The sequence below is a fragment of the Calypte anna genome, chromosome 20 (genome assembly GCF_003957555.1).
Source record: "Calypte anna isolate BGI_N300 chromosome 20, bCalAnn1_v1.p, whole genome shotgun sequence".
NCBI lineage: Eukaryota > Metazoa > Chordata > Aves > Apodiformes > Trochilidae > Calypte > Calypte anna.
Genome location: NC_044265.1, coordinates 14,833,375 through 14,850,945, shown reverse-complemented (window position 1 = coordinate 14,850,945; position 17,571 = coordinate 14,833,375). Strand labels below are relative to the sequence as shown.

The window sequence follows — 17,571 nt, the reverse complement described above, 5'->3', positions numbered from 1 at the left end:
AGTAACGGGAAGGGGCAATAGCTCCCGAGACACGGCTCTGCCTGTCTCGGTTCCCTCGGAGGAGCCCAAGAGCGGTCCCTCAGGGAAGTTCCAGCTTCCCCTGCCAGCTCCGCAGATTTCCCCCGAGGTTCCTTTTCCAGCGTGATGTGCAGCCGGGCAAGGACGGGGGCTCTTTGGCATCCTCCTGCGACCCGGTCACACCGCTCCGGAGCTACCGGGTGCTCCCCGCCGCGCGGTGCTGGATTCCCCGGGCCCGGATCACTTCTCAAAACCGACTCTCTCGAGAGCGAGGGGGGTCCCGGGGGAGCCCGGCGTGCAGGAACCCGGGGGGGATTTCCGAGCCCGGCTCCCGGGGGACCAGCCTGGGAAGTCCCCACAGCTGCTCACAGTCCAGGACTGCGAGCGCCCCCGGCCCCAGACAGCCCCGAGCGGCGCGGAACAACGGGGCGTGGTGCTCCCCCGCCCGGCAGAAGCCCCCGGCCCGGTGGGTCCAGTCCCTGCACTGGGCGGGGTGCGATGGCAACGACAGAGGCACAGCCCAGGCCGGCCCCACTCTGATCCCGGTCTCAGTACCGGTCACCGGCCCCGCTCAGCCCGGTCCCGAGCCTGAACCCGCCCACGGGCTCTGCGCGGGGTCTGCTGGCGCCACCCAGTGGCGGCTCCACTCCCCGCCCATCCCCGCCCCTCGGGACTACAACTCCCAGCCTGCCTTGTGGCGGTGGCTCGCGGTGCATGCTGGGATCCAGGCAGGGTGTGCAGTCCCACGCGGTGTCTCTGCAGGCATAGTGGGGGGTGCAACGTCACGCGTTGTGCCGTAAAGCGCGCGACGTCGCCGTGCCGGCCCGCCGCCTCTCCCCGCTTTGCGACACGCCGGAAGGCGCGGCGGTTGGCGCCTTTGTCCTGTCGGCGGCGGCCCGGGGCGCGGCGGGCCCGGTGAGTCTGCGGCGGGGCCGGGACCGGGGCACGGCACGGGGGGCGATCGCGTCTCGAGCGCGCCACAGAGAGCCTCGCGGGGGCTGGATCCTTCCTGGGCCCCGCGCCGGTCCGGTCTGGGCTGGGCCGGGCCGGGCGGGCCGCGCCTCTGCCTGAGAGGCGGCAGTGGGAGGCCGGGGCCCGCCGGAGCTCCCCGGGCGGCACGATGCTCAGCGCGGCCCGTCGGTGCGCGGGTTCGTGCCGCTGAAAGGAACTTTTTCCCGAGGCGATGTGCAGCGCGGGACCTCCTGCGAACAGACCGAGGTGTGCGGGGGGAGCGCGGCCTCGGGAGTTCCTCGGGCCAGGGCCAGGGCCGGCATCCGCGCCTCAGGCCTGCGGGTGTCCTCACCGCTGCTTGAAGAAGTTGCGCGGTGCTGGGCGCGGCGGGCCCGGGGCGGTGTGAGGAGCCCGGCTCTCCTCGCACCAGCGGGGGCCGCGGGAGGGAGGTGAAGGCGCTTCCCGCGCTCGCAGCTCCGAGGCCGCTGCCCTGGGCACAGGGACCGGGGTGCGGGATGCCCGAGTACGCCCCTCCGGGCCGTGTGTCTGCGGGTGAGGCGGAGGGGGCTGGGTGTGGAGGTGACAGCTCTACGGCACCGTCCCCTCCGCGGTGGCCGGCTGTACTGTGTCTGCCTTGCCCGGTTCTTGCAGGCTTATGTGAGTGCTTCACTGGTGTCCAGTCGGTTTCCGTGTCCCACTGCAGCTGTCCTCACTTTCTGAACGCTGTTCATAAATACGTTTGGTTTTAGACACAATTAGAGGAACGCGGCTGTAATTAAACTTCCAGAGGATTTACTGTCGCAGGAGCTGGTGTTGGCTGTCCTGCTGTAGGAACCTGCTCAGCACAACACTTGTTTTCTGCGGGGGGGTTGGCACCTTTAAGCCGTCCAGGTCTGTGGTTGGCCCCTCCTGCATACCTAGAACAAGGCTAAATGTGGAAATTAGCCATTCATCTGGTACAGCGTGCCTAAAACTGAGACAGTGTTCACTTACTGTGGTCTTACCAGTGCTGATTGGCCCTTAACGATGTAATCTACCAAGTGGAAAGTAGTAAGAGGCAGTAAATGCTCTTGTATGAAAGTTCAGCCCAGCCAACTGTGTCATTTATTGCTTTGCTTTGGAAGTGACCTGCAAGGGAAAACAGCTCCCTGTTTCTCTTCCTATGGGAAGCTCTTGGACCCTCTCTCCAGCTGCCCACTCTTTGTGCTTCAAGTGCAGTGTCCCTGCAGCAGTGGTGTTTGGTGTGTGACAGCCTGGGTGGTGCTTGCCAGGGTCCTGAGTCCCTGATCCTGGCTGGAGAGGGCTGTGGCATCTGGATCCCACTGGGACATCCCCCTGCTCCCCACAGCAGGTGTCTCTTTACATGTTTTATAGCCACTTAATCATTGTAGGGGAAGTTTGAAGACTTCTTTGCCCTCAGCTGGTGTGGACTTGAGCCACAATAGTAGAATAGAAATCCAGTTGGTTCCGGTGTTGGGGTTTTGTTCCTCCTTCCTGTTTTGGCAGTTCAGTTCATTTTTAAAAGTACATTCTCTGCCTCCCATCCCTGCAGGGCTTTCTTGGCAGAGGAGAAAAGTGATGTGAATATCAAGTGGATTGATCTTAGAAAACTAAACAATAAAAACAAAACGAATAAAAAACACAACAAAAAACCACCTACAATTTCACATCTCAATCTCAATAGATGTATATTTTGTGGCAGTTGAGTGTTGTAAATGTATTTGTGTAAAACCATTTCATATTTTTTTGACATTTGACTCATGTTTAGAGACTACTTTTAAGTTGCAAGAACTGCAGGTTGCTGTCAGGGAGTGTGTTGGTTGTGGATGTCTGGTGGTTAACAGTGGAAGTTTCTGTTGGTATACTCAATGACATCAGGCTTCTTGCATGCTATAAACAAAAAATCCTGTCCTGCATTCCTGTGGATGAAGGTTTAGGACATATGACAACTTCATTGAATAGCTTTCAAACTGTTAAGTTCATCTTGAAAGTTTCAGTGGTTTTCATTTTCTTTTTAAGCTCTAAGTAATGGTGACTTGTGAACCCAGAGGTGAATCCTGGGGAGGGCTTGGGGGCGTGTTGGCTCAGGAGGATTTGTTCTATTGTGTTTTTTTGTTTGTTGGGCTTTTTTGCTGTAATTCTTTGGGGATGTTTGTGCAGTTGCTGCCTGCTCCAGCTTTGCAGTGGGGTGGTTTACCAGAGGGTGAGGTGGTGGCAGGGGGTGCTGTGGACCCGCCTTCTTTGTGAGCGGACATGCTGGTGAGGGAAGTGGGTAAGAAACGGTGTCTTACTGTGGGGAAGCTGAGATCTCACATCCAGTGAACTGATCCAGGTGTGGCCTCTGGAGAGTGATTTAACAGTGCTTCTGATGTCTCCCTCAAAGCCTGCACTGAAGTCTTTGAGCCCCGTTATGCGATATTGTGATGAGTGTTTCTGCTTATTAAAATATTGCATAAACTTCAATACTTCTTAGCAGTGGACTGAAGAAATAGATATGACAGCAATGGATGTATTAAAAAGCTTAAAGTTAAAATGTTTTAGTAGCAAATGAGTTTTATTTGTATCTCGGTTTGGAGTTAAACCATTAAAACTGACCTGCAAGCTAATGAGGTTTGCTGCTTCTTGGTGTCACCAAGCAGCTCCACCCAAGCGCCACGCTGCACATTTGTGCCAGACCTCGCTGCCCCCTCTGTTAATGTGTCCCTGGAATGAAGCTTGTGTCAAGCAGACATGGTTGGCTTCTGGTCTGCAAAGCTGTTAAGTTTAATCTTGTTCCAATTTAAATTTAATGTCATGGATTGAAATTATATGCATGGCCATTTTTCTTTTTTGCGAAGAGTTGGATTTGGAACGAAAGCAAAATGGCTCGAGGACGCAAGAGCAATAGCATCAAAGAGAGCGACTTCACTAACAGCACCCATCCTCAGGATTTAGAGAGAAGACTTTTTGTCGGCAATTTGCCCACAGACCACATGACTCGTGAAGAAATGGAAGAGATATTTTCAAAATATGGCAAAATCAGGGGTTAGTATATTATCTTATGCCTTTTTATGGCTGGGAATTCAGTGAGAAGTGTAACTTTCATGCTTGTCAAATGCTATTTGATGATGATGAGAGGAGTGACTAATGTTCATAAAAAGTGACCCTTTAATGATAATTTTTTCTGGCCAAGGGATTGCTCCTACAGCTGAAACATAATATGTGTACATCAGCTGTGTTTGGGGTTGCTGTGTGATGTCACAGGAACCCTTCATGTGACTTCATCATCTCATCATCAAATTTTGGTCACTTCCTGGGCTGCATTTTGGTCACTGCCTTGTCAGAAGGAAGTTGATCTTCAAAATGCTTCAGAGCCTCTCAGCTCTGCATTTTGATCCCAGCAGATCTGTTTTTCCCAGGACACTGTCAGGGTGGTTCCTGGGTAGACCCCTTTGCCTGTTCCCCTGGTGGGTTGCGCGATGCCTGGGCGTGGGGTAGCTGTGTCCCTGGTTGTAACGGTCTTGCCCTGCTGTTAATTTTCCAGCCCTCAGCATGTACCGTGGCTATGGGTTCGTGCAGTATGACCGTCTAGAAGATGTCCAGGCCGCTCTGGACGGTGAGAATGGGCGTCTGTATAAAGGGTATAGATTAGGTAAGGAAAACTGCTCCGTGCTCTCCTACTGCCCCCAGCACGCGTCCTGATAGAGAGAGTGCTTTTCTGTGAAAAGGGAGGATCCCTGGGAAACTTGACTGGTGTTAGGCTGAAATCACTTTTGCTGGGTACGTATTTGTCTTCTGAGTCACCCGCTGTGCGTGCTGTGTGGTTCATCTGCAGTGTCTGCTCTTGCCACTGAGGTCTTACTCTTAACCTAGCTACGTGCTCGTCTTCAAAATGCTGTGACCCCTTGTGAGAAACTGTTGAATGTAAAAGCCCTGAAAAGTGCTCATTGAAAGTTCCTGGCATATAGTTTTACAAACCTTTGTAAACCAAGGCAGGCCTTCATCTTGATAGGCTCAGGGGATTCAGTCACAGCACTTAGCAGCTTCCTGGATAACTAATCCTAACTTGTTTGGGTGTTCTTGCACAAGTGAAAGCAATCTGTAAGAAGTGCTGTACATACCAGGTGCTTTAAAAAGACTATTCTCATGAAGACAAAAGTAATTCTGATAAATATGGTGGAAGCAAACTTAGGCAGAAATGAATGGTTTGATATCTAACAGCAATCTATTAAGTGCAAGCAAAAATACTAATTTAGAAGTAAGCCTAAATTAATTTGAAGAAAAGCAGTCTGGCCTAGAGCAGAATGAAAGGACCAATAAATAGCAGCTTGTGGGAAGGTGTGCACGCAGTAGCAGATAAGAGACTGAAGATGGAAATGAATGCAAATAGACAAGGGGGCCAGAAGGATAAAAGAAAAAATTATGGACGCTGTCATCCAAGTCTAGGAGCTTAAACTGTGGCTGTTTTAAAAGCTGAGGTGTAATTGTCTGGAAATGATAAGAATTTCTACGTGGAATGGGTCACCTAGTCTTCAGTAAATGTTTTTGCTGTCTGTGTTTAAAGAGACAGAAGGTATTTTTGATATAAATTTTATTTCAGTAGCAAAAAATAAAAGAAAGATATAAACCAGCAGTTACCAAAACTAGGCCTCTCCAAAAAGTTAAATCTAACATTCATAAAACTTGAAGAATACTTGTCTACACTGTTTACAGTGTTTCTCCACAAGCCCTGGAAAACAAGGGAGTTTCCAGGGACCTAGCTAAGCAGTAGGGAAGTGCCAACAGGCAGGAAAAGGGGGGGTGAGCCCCTCATGGCAAAGGGACTCTCTGACTCTTTGATGTGACTATGTGAAGGGAATTAACTAATATCAGTCAGAATAAATCCTGCCAAACTGACTCATGATACTGCAAGTTTCAATGTTTGGAGGTAGCACTGTTGATGTAGAAGACTTCTGTAAGATGCTTGATTTGATTAAGAAACTAGAGCAGTTAAAACCAGCATGGGGTTAAATGTGTTTCACATGGATCTCAGTGTAACAGAGGTGGAATTGCTCAGTACTTTGAATGATGGTCAGGAAAAATGGATTCCTGGCCATACAGGGCTTTTGTAAGTGATTTGAAAGAGGATGCATAATCGTGTTTTAAAAAGAGGATGGAAAATGAAGATTGAGTTACTGATGACCTGGACTGCTTCCTCAGTGGGGTGCAGGCAGAGCTGAGCTTCCACTAAAGCTACCAGGGAAGATCTGCACCCAGCAAGGTGCTTTTGCCATCCATCCTTAGCTGTACAAACCCGTGTGTAGGTAGGGAGGTTTTGATACCTGTAGGGTTTTGTGTTCCCTTCTGGTATGCCTGGCTCAGAACGGGTAATGCTAAAGTGGAGAAGCATCAGAAAAACCTTAAGAAGGCTTTAAGAGTTGAAGAACAAGCCCTAGCAGAAGCCCTGAGCTGAAGGAGTGATGTGATAGGGTTTAATCTAGCTGGCATAGGTATGATGAGTCCTTAAATGGAAATGTTCTTACAAGCCAAGTAATTTACTGCTGGACAAACTTACCAGAGCTTTGGTGGCTTCTGTGTTCTGAAGAGTTTTAAATCAGAATTATTGTATGTTTTGCTAAAAGATAAGCTCTAGTTCAGGGTCACTGATGCACTTAAGGTAGGAACATGACTGGAGAAACTCTTGTTACTCGTGTTTATTCAGAAGGCTGTGCTGTATGATTTCAGTGGGCCTGATATCTCAAAAGCCTACAGGACAGAAGAGTTCTTTTTTTTCTTGAAGTTTTGCCAGTGTTCAGATACTTAACCTGTAAATGCTGTTGGCATTAAATAAAATGTTACAAAACCTCTTAATTCTGCACAGGAGAAGAATCCCCGTCAAAGGTGTTTTTTCTTCTAGTAAAAGATTTTTGTTCAGATTTAATTTTTTTTTTAAAGAAATATATGGTATTGAGTGTAAAAATCATAACAGGTTTCTGCAATGGCATCTTAAAACAAAATAAAAATAATCTTAAACAAAAAAAAGCAGATAGCGTCTTGCTTAAAGGTAACACTTGACTTTAAGGGAAGAAAAATCTCAGCTATAAAATAAATGCAAGGAAAGCAGTTGCTTTAGTTAGGTTGTCTGAGTATTAGCTATAATTGTTAATAACACCATAAGATAATAAAAAAACTTTCGGAGAGTGTAATTCCTGTGTTGCATTATACTAATACTTCCACAAGTGCATAGATTTTTTTTTGGATCTATAATGAGTAAAACTATGCTGGAAATAAATGTCCATCAAATCTGGTTTGTGACAGTAGACAAATTTGTCCATTAAGTTTAGTTTGTGACTAGAAAGCGCACATTGTTGCCACTGCACTTGCCTCTCTCCCTGCTAAAACAGAACACACTGCTGCTTTTGTAACTGGAGCAAAATAAAATAGAACTAATCCCTGAATTCTAATTTTAATCGTGAAAGCAATGAAGGATAGTTTGGGAAGTTACAGAAGATGTTAAGACTGAGTCTGCCTAAAGACACTGTGGCATGTTTGTCCTCTTGCAAGAGCTTTGAAAATAGTTGATTTAAATAACTAATAAGAAATTTTAATTGTCAATAGATTCTCAGGGAGCAGATAGGACCAGATAGATTGTTCTGTTCTATTTCTTATAAGACTCTCAGTGTAACAATTTTGAAGTAATTTCTGTTTGCTCTTGCCCTCCTCAGTCTGTTGTTTCCTCTTAAGTAAACTGTGGTGGAAGGCTCTGCCCCCTTACAGCAGAATGATGTGGGTTCCTGTCCCTTCTGAGCAGCTGCACTTTTTCTGGTGGAGGATAAGACTGTTTCTTTTGCTCTCTTCTTTGCTTTTCACTTCATGGCGTTTTTCATGAAAATGCTCAGAAGCCAAACAGTTCTCAAATTGCTGATCTGTTGCATCAGTCTGCACCATGTTAACTGTGGTGTTTTGAATGCACCATGTTGATTTTGGTAGAAGCTTGAGCTCCAGGCTCCTTGGATCCTGTCTCTTCTGTGATGGAGGCTGTACACCCTGCCTCTGTAGCAGTCCCTTGGGAGGCAGCTGCGTGTGCCACTTGAGAGCCCTGGGATTGTTTCCAGCCAGGGTGGCTGCATGCTCCATTGGACAGGACTGTGCTGGCCATCAGCTTCCTTCCTCGGAGGTTTTCAGACTCTGCTTTTTCTCCTAGAGTCCATGAGTCGCTTTCTGCTCGCTCATAGACTGCAGAAGAAAGAGATTCTCTTATGGAATGAAGAGTCTGTATGTAGGCCTGACTGTAAAGGGTTAAGACTTCCCCTGAGCTGTCCACCCCATTTTATAGTTAGAGAAATCCATGAAAATTTCATTATGTTGTATTATCTAAACTTAATAAAAAATTGTCAAAGTGGCAATGTCTCTCTGCTGAATGGGTTTTCTTGCACCATCTGGATGTTGTTAAGTTGCTTTCATTTGAATTGTGCTGATGATCTTTTTTTTTTGTTCCATAGCATTGAACAGATGGGTTGATTATTCTTTACAGATATTAATAAAGCAGTGGAAAGAAGAAATATGAATAAGGCTTCATCAAGGTCCAGTCCGGCACGAAGGTAAAGTACCTGGAAGCAGTGAGTTGTACTCAGAAGGTCAGGCGTTAGGGCACGAGCCTGGCAGCCTGTGCTAAATGTCTGTGTCTCTTCCCTACTGCCACCTCCCCAGTCACACGGAGATACTCCAGGGAGTCAGTCGGGACATGGCCACTCCTTCTCCAAGAGCCCTTCTGGCGCTGACACCTCAGGAGGCGCAAGGGACACCTCGTGTCTGGCGCTGTCACCGCAGCCAGGCGCTACACTGGCAGCACGGGCTGTAGGAGGCTTGTGTGGAAGAAAGCACTTGGTGTGTCCTCCTGCCTCCTGTGTCGGAGCAGCTGAGGCACGTCTAGGGAACACCAAGGGGCTGTAGCATCCCCAGTGCCGTGCTGCAGAGGACTTTGGGATATTACCTCTTCCAAGATCAAAAGCTTCCAGTGCTGAAGTGACACTGGAAGAGAATAAGCAAACCTTCCCCATCTGCAAGTGTGCTTGTGTTGTCATACTTGGAACCAGTCCTGTTGGTGTGGTCAGTACTGTGTACCTGACAGTTTCTCCTGCCTTCCCACCCCTCTGCATCTCCTCTCTGTGTGAAGTCACCGGCCAGTGGAGAAGACATGGACTGTCCTGTCACAGGACTTTGACTTTGGTTTCCTTCCCATGGCATCACTAGGGAGCACACAGACCTGCTGTGGTTACAGCTCGGCGCCAGGCGTACATCTTCTGTGCCTGTGCTGGAAAGGTCACCGTGGGAAGGTGTGTTGCTTGTTGGACTCAGAGGTAATCAAGCTCTCGTGTCTGGTGCGCTCTACTAACTCTACCTGTTAAATTACAAAAAATGAGGAAGAAGGGAAACTAGCAAGACATCTACCACCAAAAACCCTGAGAATGAGTAGCCACGATTCTTGACACCATCTTGGTCTTTGGTATGTGCTGGACATACCCTGCAAGGGGCAAGTGCCCCTGCAGAGCCCAGTGTATTGTCTCTAAGAGGTGCTTTGGGCACATAGCTGGCGTTCCTGTTGCAGATGTGGTGGGCCTGGGCAGTGCCAGCTGTGCCCAGTGCTGCCATGAGGACCCCAGAACACTGCAAGGACATGAGCCACAAGCTGATGCCATGTCTGGGGCTGCAGTGGCACTGCAGGTGTGTGGTGCCAAAGGCTGCAGGCAGCGCTTTGCGTGAGAGGCAGGTGCCTGTGCTGTGACCACACAGCAGGCACTGCTGGGCATTGAGACTTGAGTCATCCTGCACATATGCAAGAGCAGATGCCTGTGTCACAGGCCCCTGAGGAGCACTGGGGTGTGTGAGCCATGGGCATGGGGCTGTGGACCGACAGCTGCCAAAGGCTTTGGTGCCACTGGGACAGGCACTCCAGACACTGTGTTCCTCCTTTGTCCCCAGCACCAGGTCCCAAACAGCACTGTGGGCACCAGATAGTCCTGGGCACAGCTGTGGACGACTGACAGTGCGCAGTGGGCTCCGGACCAGGCTGCAGGCATGTGAACGCTTGTGACAAGGTGTGGGGTCTTGGCAGCCCAGAGCCCCTGGCAGATGCAGGCAGTGGTGCCACTGCTGCAGCTGTTGGACCATGGTGACAGGCACTGGAGCAGAGGCTGGCAGGCCTTGGTGTGTCACCTCTCGGCAGGGCAGGGCAGAGGGGACCCATGCCATGGCCCTACTCCTGTTGCCTGTTCTGCACACCCGTGCTCCAGCTGGAATAAATGTCATATGCCAAACACACTGCATCTGGGTATTTGCTCTATAGTTGTACAGCTACAGAAAGATCAGCTACTTGATGTCCTCCAGAGCAGCTCAGAAGTGTCCCCTGAGCCTCTGCAGTCGTCTGTTGAAGGTTGGGGGGACGGGGGAAGTGAGGTGTAGCTGATGGGATGTGGTTTCAACACAGATCGCAAAAAGTGGATTGGTACACCCCAGAGGCTGAGGGAGTTTGTGTGCAAATTCAACATTTCTCTCACAGGAGGAGGCTGTTTGTGCTCTTGGTGGCAGCTCTGTAGTTTGTCCCCAGATCTGTTTTGTATTCGACATAAAAGCAGGGAATGCCAGCACCCCTGTGCACCCTCAGCATGGCAGGTGTCTGACCACCAGAGTACAGGGCAGACCCAGCACCTCTGTCTTATTACTGTCCCTTCTACCTGTCCCTGAGCTTGGGTCCGTCCAACTTGCCACTCCCACTGTCTTCTCCAGGTGACTGCAGCACTGTTCTGGAAGTAGGGTCATGTTTTGCTTCTCTCATAAACTAGATTAGACTGGTAGAGGACTCTAAATGTCTGTCAAGTTTTGGAAATAAAACGATTCAAAAACCTTTTTTTTCAGTGGTTGTATCTTGGGGAAGGAGCATTCCAAACACATAAAGCTCAGTGGTTGCAAGACTTTTTTTATGCTTGGCTTAGAGTACAGTGAAATTTTGTTTTCTGGAAAACAAAATGTGGTCTGCAAAATAACCTACTGTTTTGAGAAAAGATGAAGACTGGAATGTTATTCTTCCTTGCCTCCAAAGCCAGTGCAGTACAAAGTCTGAATGAGATGGATCATTCAGAAGTGACAGAAGCCTGTTGCTGCCAAGGATGCCATGCAGGTTGTGTTTAGTACCCTGTTAACATGGGTCTTCATAAACAACAGACTGGCTTTCTACAGGGACCATCCTTTCCCCTCCAGGACACGGCGGTCATTGCTCTCTGCTAACAGCACAAATCCAACCACGACATGGAACCTACAGTCTCTTTGGTCACAAGCTCCTTTTTTTAATCATATACCAGTAACAGATTATTTCAGGTATTCTGCTGTCATTGACTGGTGGATTTAATGGATCCCTTGAGTGCTCCTGGCTGTTGCATATTTGTGGGCATTAGGCTACAGCACCTTGAATTCTATCAAAGAATTTGCAAAACCATGTTTGATGGATTATCTGTGGCTGATGTTGGAGGCTGGAGGCCTCAAAATTATAATTTTCACTTCTTCCACGGGGGCTTTACACTTCCAGTGATGCTCCGTTAAGGAACTTCCTGGGCCTTGTTTGGCTAGGATGAACATTAGAAATAAGAAGCTTCTTAGGCTGCTTCAACAAATACTTTTTTTGGGGTAGTTCTTGCTGTTGTGGGATAGGAGGGAGGATTTGGCTGCTAAGAGAAGGGTTGCTTTGACACCTCAGGTAAGAGTTCTAGGGGTGGCAGTACCTGTGTCATGAGCAGTCTAATTGGATGTCCCTGCTGTTGTCCTCAGAGAGCCATATGCCTATGGAGATGGCCGAGATGCCAGGCGTGACCGCTCCCCTCTTCGAGGGAGCCCCCGGAGAGACCCTCGGGATGGCAGGGATGGGAGAAACGGGCGAGATTCCAGAGACATTCGAGCAAGAGACATACGTGATGCCAGAGACCACAGGGACCTGCGAGACCCACGGGATATCAGGGATCCAAGAGACCTGCGAGACCCTCGTGATGTCAGAGATCTCCGTGACCCACGGGAACCCCTGTATGATCGGTACAGGGATCCACGGGATATGAGAAATCCACGAGATGTAAGGGATCCACGAGATATGAGAGACCCTCGGGATCCTTTGTACAGGTGACCTCCATGGTATTTTATTTGCCAACACAATTTTCTGGCATTCTGCCTCAACACTTGCGCTGGTTTGAGTGGTGTCAGGTGGTTCAGATCAGGAAGTTGCTCTGGCTGGGGACAGTTGCCAGTGGATTTGTGTCGCCTGGGGAGTGGGTGGGTCCATCTGATGCATTGGCTAAAAGTTTCTGCCTGAGGTTGTGCAGGAGCATGGAAACCCTCACTCCTTCTGTACACGTTTCAGACGAGATGAAGCGTACGACCGCTACCTTCGCCTGGACGACTACTACCGGCGGAAGGACGACTCTTACTATGACCGCTACAAAGAACATTTTGACAGGGCACTGGGGAATTCAGACGGTAAGTATTGTAATGTTTTAGTAGGAGGGATCATGTTCTGCTTCTGGGAAGGTACAGGAGTTGCCTGCAGTTTGCTGTATTCTGTGATGCCCTAAGCAGGTCCAAAGGGTTCTGTATTTGTTCTATCTCTGCTTTCAGACCGCCTGAAGCGTGAGGAGCGGCGCCGGGAGGAGCTGTACCGTCAGTACTATGAGGAAATCAAGAGACGTTTTGATGCGGAGAGGCCTGTGGACTGTTCTGTGATAGTGGTGAATAAACAGACCAAGTAAGGAAATAGTTATGACCAATTTTATTATTGCATGGTAGAAGAAAATGGAATTGAACTTAGTCCCTTTACAAGAAGATTAGGAGTTGCTTTTATTTATTATTGCTTTATCTGTGAGGCAGGCTGATCTGGTGGTGGAAGAAAGGTCAGGGAATCAGAATAAGGAAATCAGTGACACTAGAAACGAATTTGTGTTAGTTGCTTTTAATGGAGTTGGTTACCTACTGGAATAATCTAGTCTTCTTCTCTTTGTGACTAAAAGTCTTTGAAGGCACTCTAATAGGACAGAAGTTATTGTACTTTATACAGGGAGGATTTTTTTGTGCAAGAGGAGCTGCTGAACATCCTGAGGATCCTTTCAGTCCATAGTCGCTACAAACCTTAAGAGCTGGAGCATGTTAATAATTCCTAGATATTGAAGTGTTGGTGTCACCTACTGTAGACCTGTTGGGAGATTACTCCTGGGTGCCTTAGATACACAGTTGGTGAAACTTACAAGTCCTTCAAAAGCCAGAGGCAGGGGGGGTTAGTCACTGTTACAATGTTTGCATTCAAAGGCCATAAAGTGAACCTCTTTCCAAAGGCAAATGGAACTTCTCAGGGTGCCCATGCAGTCCATTAAACTGAAATGTCCAATTCAGATCAAAAGAAGGGCTTTCATATTATTGCAATGAGGTTACTACTGTCCTGTTAAACATGAAAAAGAACAGCAAATGTGAGGTGATGGTGATGTGCCCAGGTTTCTGTTTATGTGACTGACTTGTTCTACTCTGCTGGCTCTGTTTTGTGGTAGGGAGTATGCAGAGTCAGTGGGGCGGAAGGTGCGGGACCTGGGCATGGTAGTGGACCTGATCTTCCTCAACACCGAGATGTCACTGACGCAAGCCCTGGATGATGTGAGCAGAGGAGGGTCTCCTTTTGCTATTGTCATCACCCAGCAGCATCAAGTTCACCGTTCTTGCACTGTTAACATCATGTTTGGCACCCCACAAGGTACTGAGGTCTCAGCAGGCCCAGTCACTGTTTTATGTGTGTTACAGGCTGGTTAGTCCTGGATTCTTTTAGCATCAGATGCAGATGTATAAGAGGAGGGTTCTCTCATTTCCTCCAGAAATGCAGCTCGTGCACAGTTTCATGGGGCTTTCCACTGGCCTGAGTTTTAACTCCTCACTCTTTTGGTTTAATACCCGTCCTCCTGCCAGAGCCTCTGCTCTCTAATGGGTCCCTTGGTGAGTCAGATCTGATGGGAGCCACAGTCATTAGCTCACCCACAGCTCTGTGTAGGGATGAAGCATGCTCACTTGAGCTGCACATGGCCACCTTTACCTTTGCATTGATTTCAGGGATCTCTTCCACAGCTTGTGCAAAATGCAATGTTAAAATTAGTTTCCTCTCACAAGAAAAAGGGTGGTGGGCTTTGATGTTTGCAGATGTGAAAAGTACCCAACTCTTTGGGCTCTTTTTGGAACGTAAAGGTTCTTTTGATCTCCCTGCTTAAATCTGTGTTCAGTGGAACATTTTCACGTGTGATGGCTTCATTCAGCAGCCATCAGAGGGCTTGGATCTTCCTGAGGCTTTAGCAATGGAACGGCATCTTGGAGCACAGAGGATTTTTGTGAGAGATAGAGGGAGCTGCTTTCCCTTTTAATGGGGTGAGAGGAAAACACATTTCGTGGGCTGATACACAGTCGATTCAGAGCCCTCAGCTGTGGAGGAGAAGCCTTGCTGGGTGACAGCCTTAAGCCTTCTGCTGGCTTGGGAAATGGGGCTGTTACTGCGTCCCAGGGAGCTTCCCAAGCCTACGCTCGCAGTCCCAGAGTGGTGCCTGTCTGCTGTGGTGTCTGAGATGTGCTGGTGTGCCTGCTCCTAACGTCACTTAAAGCATTTCTTTTCCTTGAGCAGAGCACCGCAACATGCCTCAAGCTGATGCCATGGTGCTGGTGGCAAGGAATTACGAGCGCTACAAAACAGAGTCACGGGAGAAGGAGCGGGAGGAGATTGCCCGGCAGGCTGCCAAGATGGCAGACGAGGCCATTCTGCAGGAGAGGGAGCGCCCGCCCCCCGCCGAGGAGGGTGTCAGAGGAGGGCACCCTCCAGGTATTCAGACTCTGCTGAACCTGCTGGCAGACAATCGCTATCTGACTGCTGAGGAGATTGATAAAGTCATTAATTACCTGAGAGACCGAAAGGAGCGGTTGCTGAGGGGCAGCAGTGAGGCTCTGCAGGGTAAGTTTATTGACCCAGCAGTGCTGTTAATCATATGGTTTGTGGGCTGGGGACCCATAAACAGTCCTGGGATTGCAAAAGTTCCTTGTGTCATGACCTCCTCACAAAGTACCTTATTTTACTAAGATGGACGTGTCCTTGGGGGCCTTAAGATAATTTGGATCTGTAATGTGCAAGAACTTCTGTACTGCACTCTGCCAGGGAAGCCATGGGCCTGGTTCGGTGGCCACAGGGAGGGAAGCAGTTCTGCTGAGGGCTTTGGGTTCCCCAGAGCTGTGCAGCTCCTGTTCAGAGAATGGGTGTTGATTGATGCTGGTGTCTGTGGTGGCTGTTTTGCTGGTTTTCTTCAGGTGCCCCTGTGGGGCATTGGCACACTTTTAACCCTCTTTCCTTTCTTTCCCAGCACCCATGTCGAGACAGTCTTTGGTGGCACCTTCAGGATCATCTCTGGGTAGTCAGTCCAATCTTCCAAGCTCTCAGGCTCATCAGAGTTCACAGCCTCTTGTCCCTGCACCTTCTGTTCCAGTGTCCTCTTCTAATCCTCAGCAGGAGCTTCAAGCAAAAATTCTCAGTCTTTTCAACAGTGGGGCAGCCGTGGCTGCTGCAGCAAACAGCAGTTCTGCAGCCTCTGCAGGTACATCGAGCAATGCTCCCAACCAGAACTTTGCTAACATGGCCGGCGGTCAGGCCCGCTCAGCACCAGTGAGTGCTGGAAATTTAAACCAGGCTCCACAGAGATTGCAGACTCCAGGCACACAGCTTCCAGCTATCCAAGGCCCTTCAAGAAATGCAGGTCCAAGACCTGGAGCTCCTCCACCAGCTCAGTCACTCTATGGTCAACACCAAAATCGCCTCCCTGTACCTGGCAATGTACCTGCTCCAAGGCCAGTATCTGCTGGTATCAACTTTGACAACCCCAGTGTACAGAAAGCCTTGGACACCCTCATCCAGAGTGGTCCTGCACTCTCCCACCTAGTGAGCCAAACCGTGGCCCAGGGGCGATCAGGGTCCTCAGCCCAGCAACCGATGGGTTCCTACCAGCGACACTATTAGAGCTGAGCTGCTGGGCCCTTCCTCCTATCCTTTGCCATTCCATAATTAGAGCTGTCGGAAGAGTCTCCAGTCCCTGACACAGGAGCAGGGCCCCTGGACACACATGTCCTCTCCACTTTGGCCAGTGTCCCCCCAGTGATGTTGCTGCTGACTGTTGCTGACTGCCCCTCCTCACCTGGCCCAGTGTGCGGTGCTGGCAGCACACACTGTGTTTGCTGAGCACCAGGATGTGCTGGGGGCTGCTGCAGGGACCCGATTGTTGTGTCAAGTCCCAGCAGCTGCAGCAATGACAGTCCAGTCCCTCAGCTTTTTCCTTGCTCCTAGTGGCTGCTGCATCTTTGTGGTGTGGTCTGGTCTTGCTGAACAGTCTCTGTATAAGTTTGGGTTAGTGGTGAGGAAATGAAACAGGGCCAGAACAGAGCAGCACCCTGACTGGGCCCTCTCCAGAACCACCTTTAAGGAATGGGCGCTGATTTCCTTTGGATTTTTTATTTCTTTTTTTTAATGGTTTATAAGCCAGCTGGAAAGTGCAGTGGTAGCGCTAGCAGCCCAACTCATGAAGCACATTCCTGACCACTATTTAACAACCCAGGATTGTGCCATTGCTGGACTGTCGTGTCCTGGCAGAGTGAGGCTCCTCACTTCACACAGCTCACAGAAACCAGCAGCTTTGGTCCGGGTACTGTGGCAGATATGAAACACAAGAGCTTCCAGCCAATGCACAGATTTCAAATGGTCTGTCAGTTTTCTTACACCAAGTAGTCAGTGTTAAGATCAGTCTGTTAATTTGGCATACAAATTTCCTTCTCTTACAACCTTGTTTTGAGATGGTTGGTTACTGCAGTCCAGCAGCTCAGCTGCAGCCATGCGGGTGAGCTGTTGGCCCTGCCTCGGGGCTACCTGCAGCCAGTTACCAGGTGGTGAATGTCCATGCTCTGAAGCTTCATCTTGCTGTTGATGGGTGTTCTTTCCATCTAAAGTGGAGATGCAGTGCCAAAATGCAATACCATAATTTTATACAATTTTCCACACTTTGATAGCTACAGTGGACAGTTGAGTGGAAAATCAGGCAGTGATTCTTCACCATGTTTTTAACCAGTAACATACTTTGATACCAGAACACAAAACATCTCCTAATTATATGGTCCTCCCCATCATGGCCTTGGGGTCTGTAGGCTTCCTGCAGAGAACCAAAGGAAGCTGAGAACACAGTGTGCTTGGAGCAGAGGATTTTCTTTGTCCCAGGTGGTTTGTGTTGTAGCAATTTTTTCTCTCTGTGCTGTTAACAAGAGGACATTACTTTTTAATAAAAAGGCAAGAAAAACTGTTTTGTTGCATTTTTGACACTTGATGGCTTGATTGCTACTAAAATACATTATTCCACTGCATTTGTTGTTACTCTTCTTCCAGAGGAGCTGTGTCAGGCGCTGCCCAGCGCTGGATGCTCAGCAGAAATGCTATGAACCTTTCTGTGAGATGCTGTGAGGAGGTTGTGGTCTGTCTCTTCAGAGTGCTCCAAGGTACCTCACAGACACCAATTCCTGCTCAGCAGACTGGGATCCCGGGCAGAGCAGCCCATGAGC

General features: G+C 49.2%; 1 protein-coding gene across 3 annotated transcripts; it reads left to right on the top strand.

The window, feature by feature from the left end:
* The first annotated feature begins 672 nt into the window (after positions 1–672).
* On the top strand, positions 673–16,385 carry NCOA5 (nuclear receptor coactivator 5). 3 transcript variants are annotated; one of them, XM_030462906.1, is made up of 10 exons: positions 851–933; positions 3,807–3,993; positions 4,493–4,600; positions 8,462–8,528; positions 11,749–12,090; positions 12,329–12,444; positions 12,583–12,709; positions 13,503–13,702; positions 14,612–14,935; positions 15,339–16,385. In XM_030462906.1, the coding sequence occupies exons 2-10, from the start codon at positions 3,831–3,833 to the stop codon at positions 15,986–15,988; spliced, it is 2,097 nt and encodes a 698-aa protein (XP_030318766.1). In that variant the 5' UTR covers positions 851–933; positions 3,807–3,830; the 3' UTR covers positions 15,989–16,385. The 3 variants fall into 3 exon arrangements, with proteins under 3 accessions (XP_030318767.1, XP_030318766.1, XP_030318765.1); XM_030462905.1 differs by lacking the exons at positions 3,807–3,993; positions 4,493–4,600 and having other exon boundaries at positions 857–933; XM_030462907.1 differs by lacking the exons at positions 3,807–3,993; positions 4,493–4,600; positions 8,462–8,528 and having other exon boundaries at positions 673–933.
* The last annotated feature ends 1,186 nt before the right edge of the window (positions 16,386–17,571 follow it).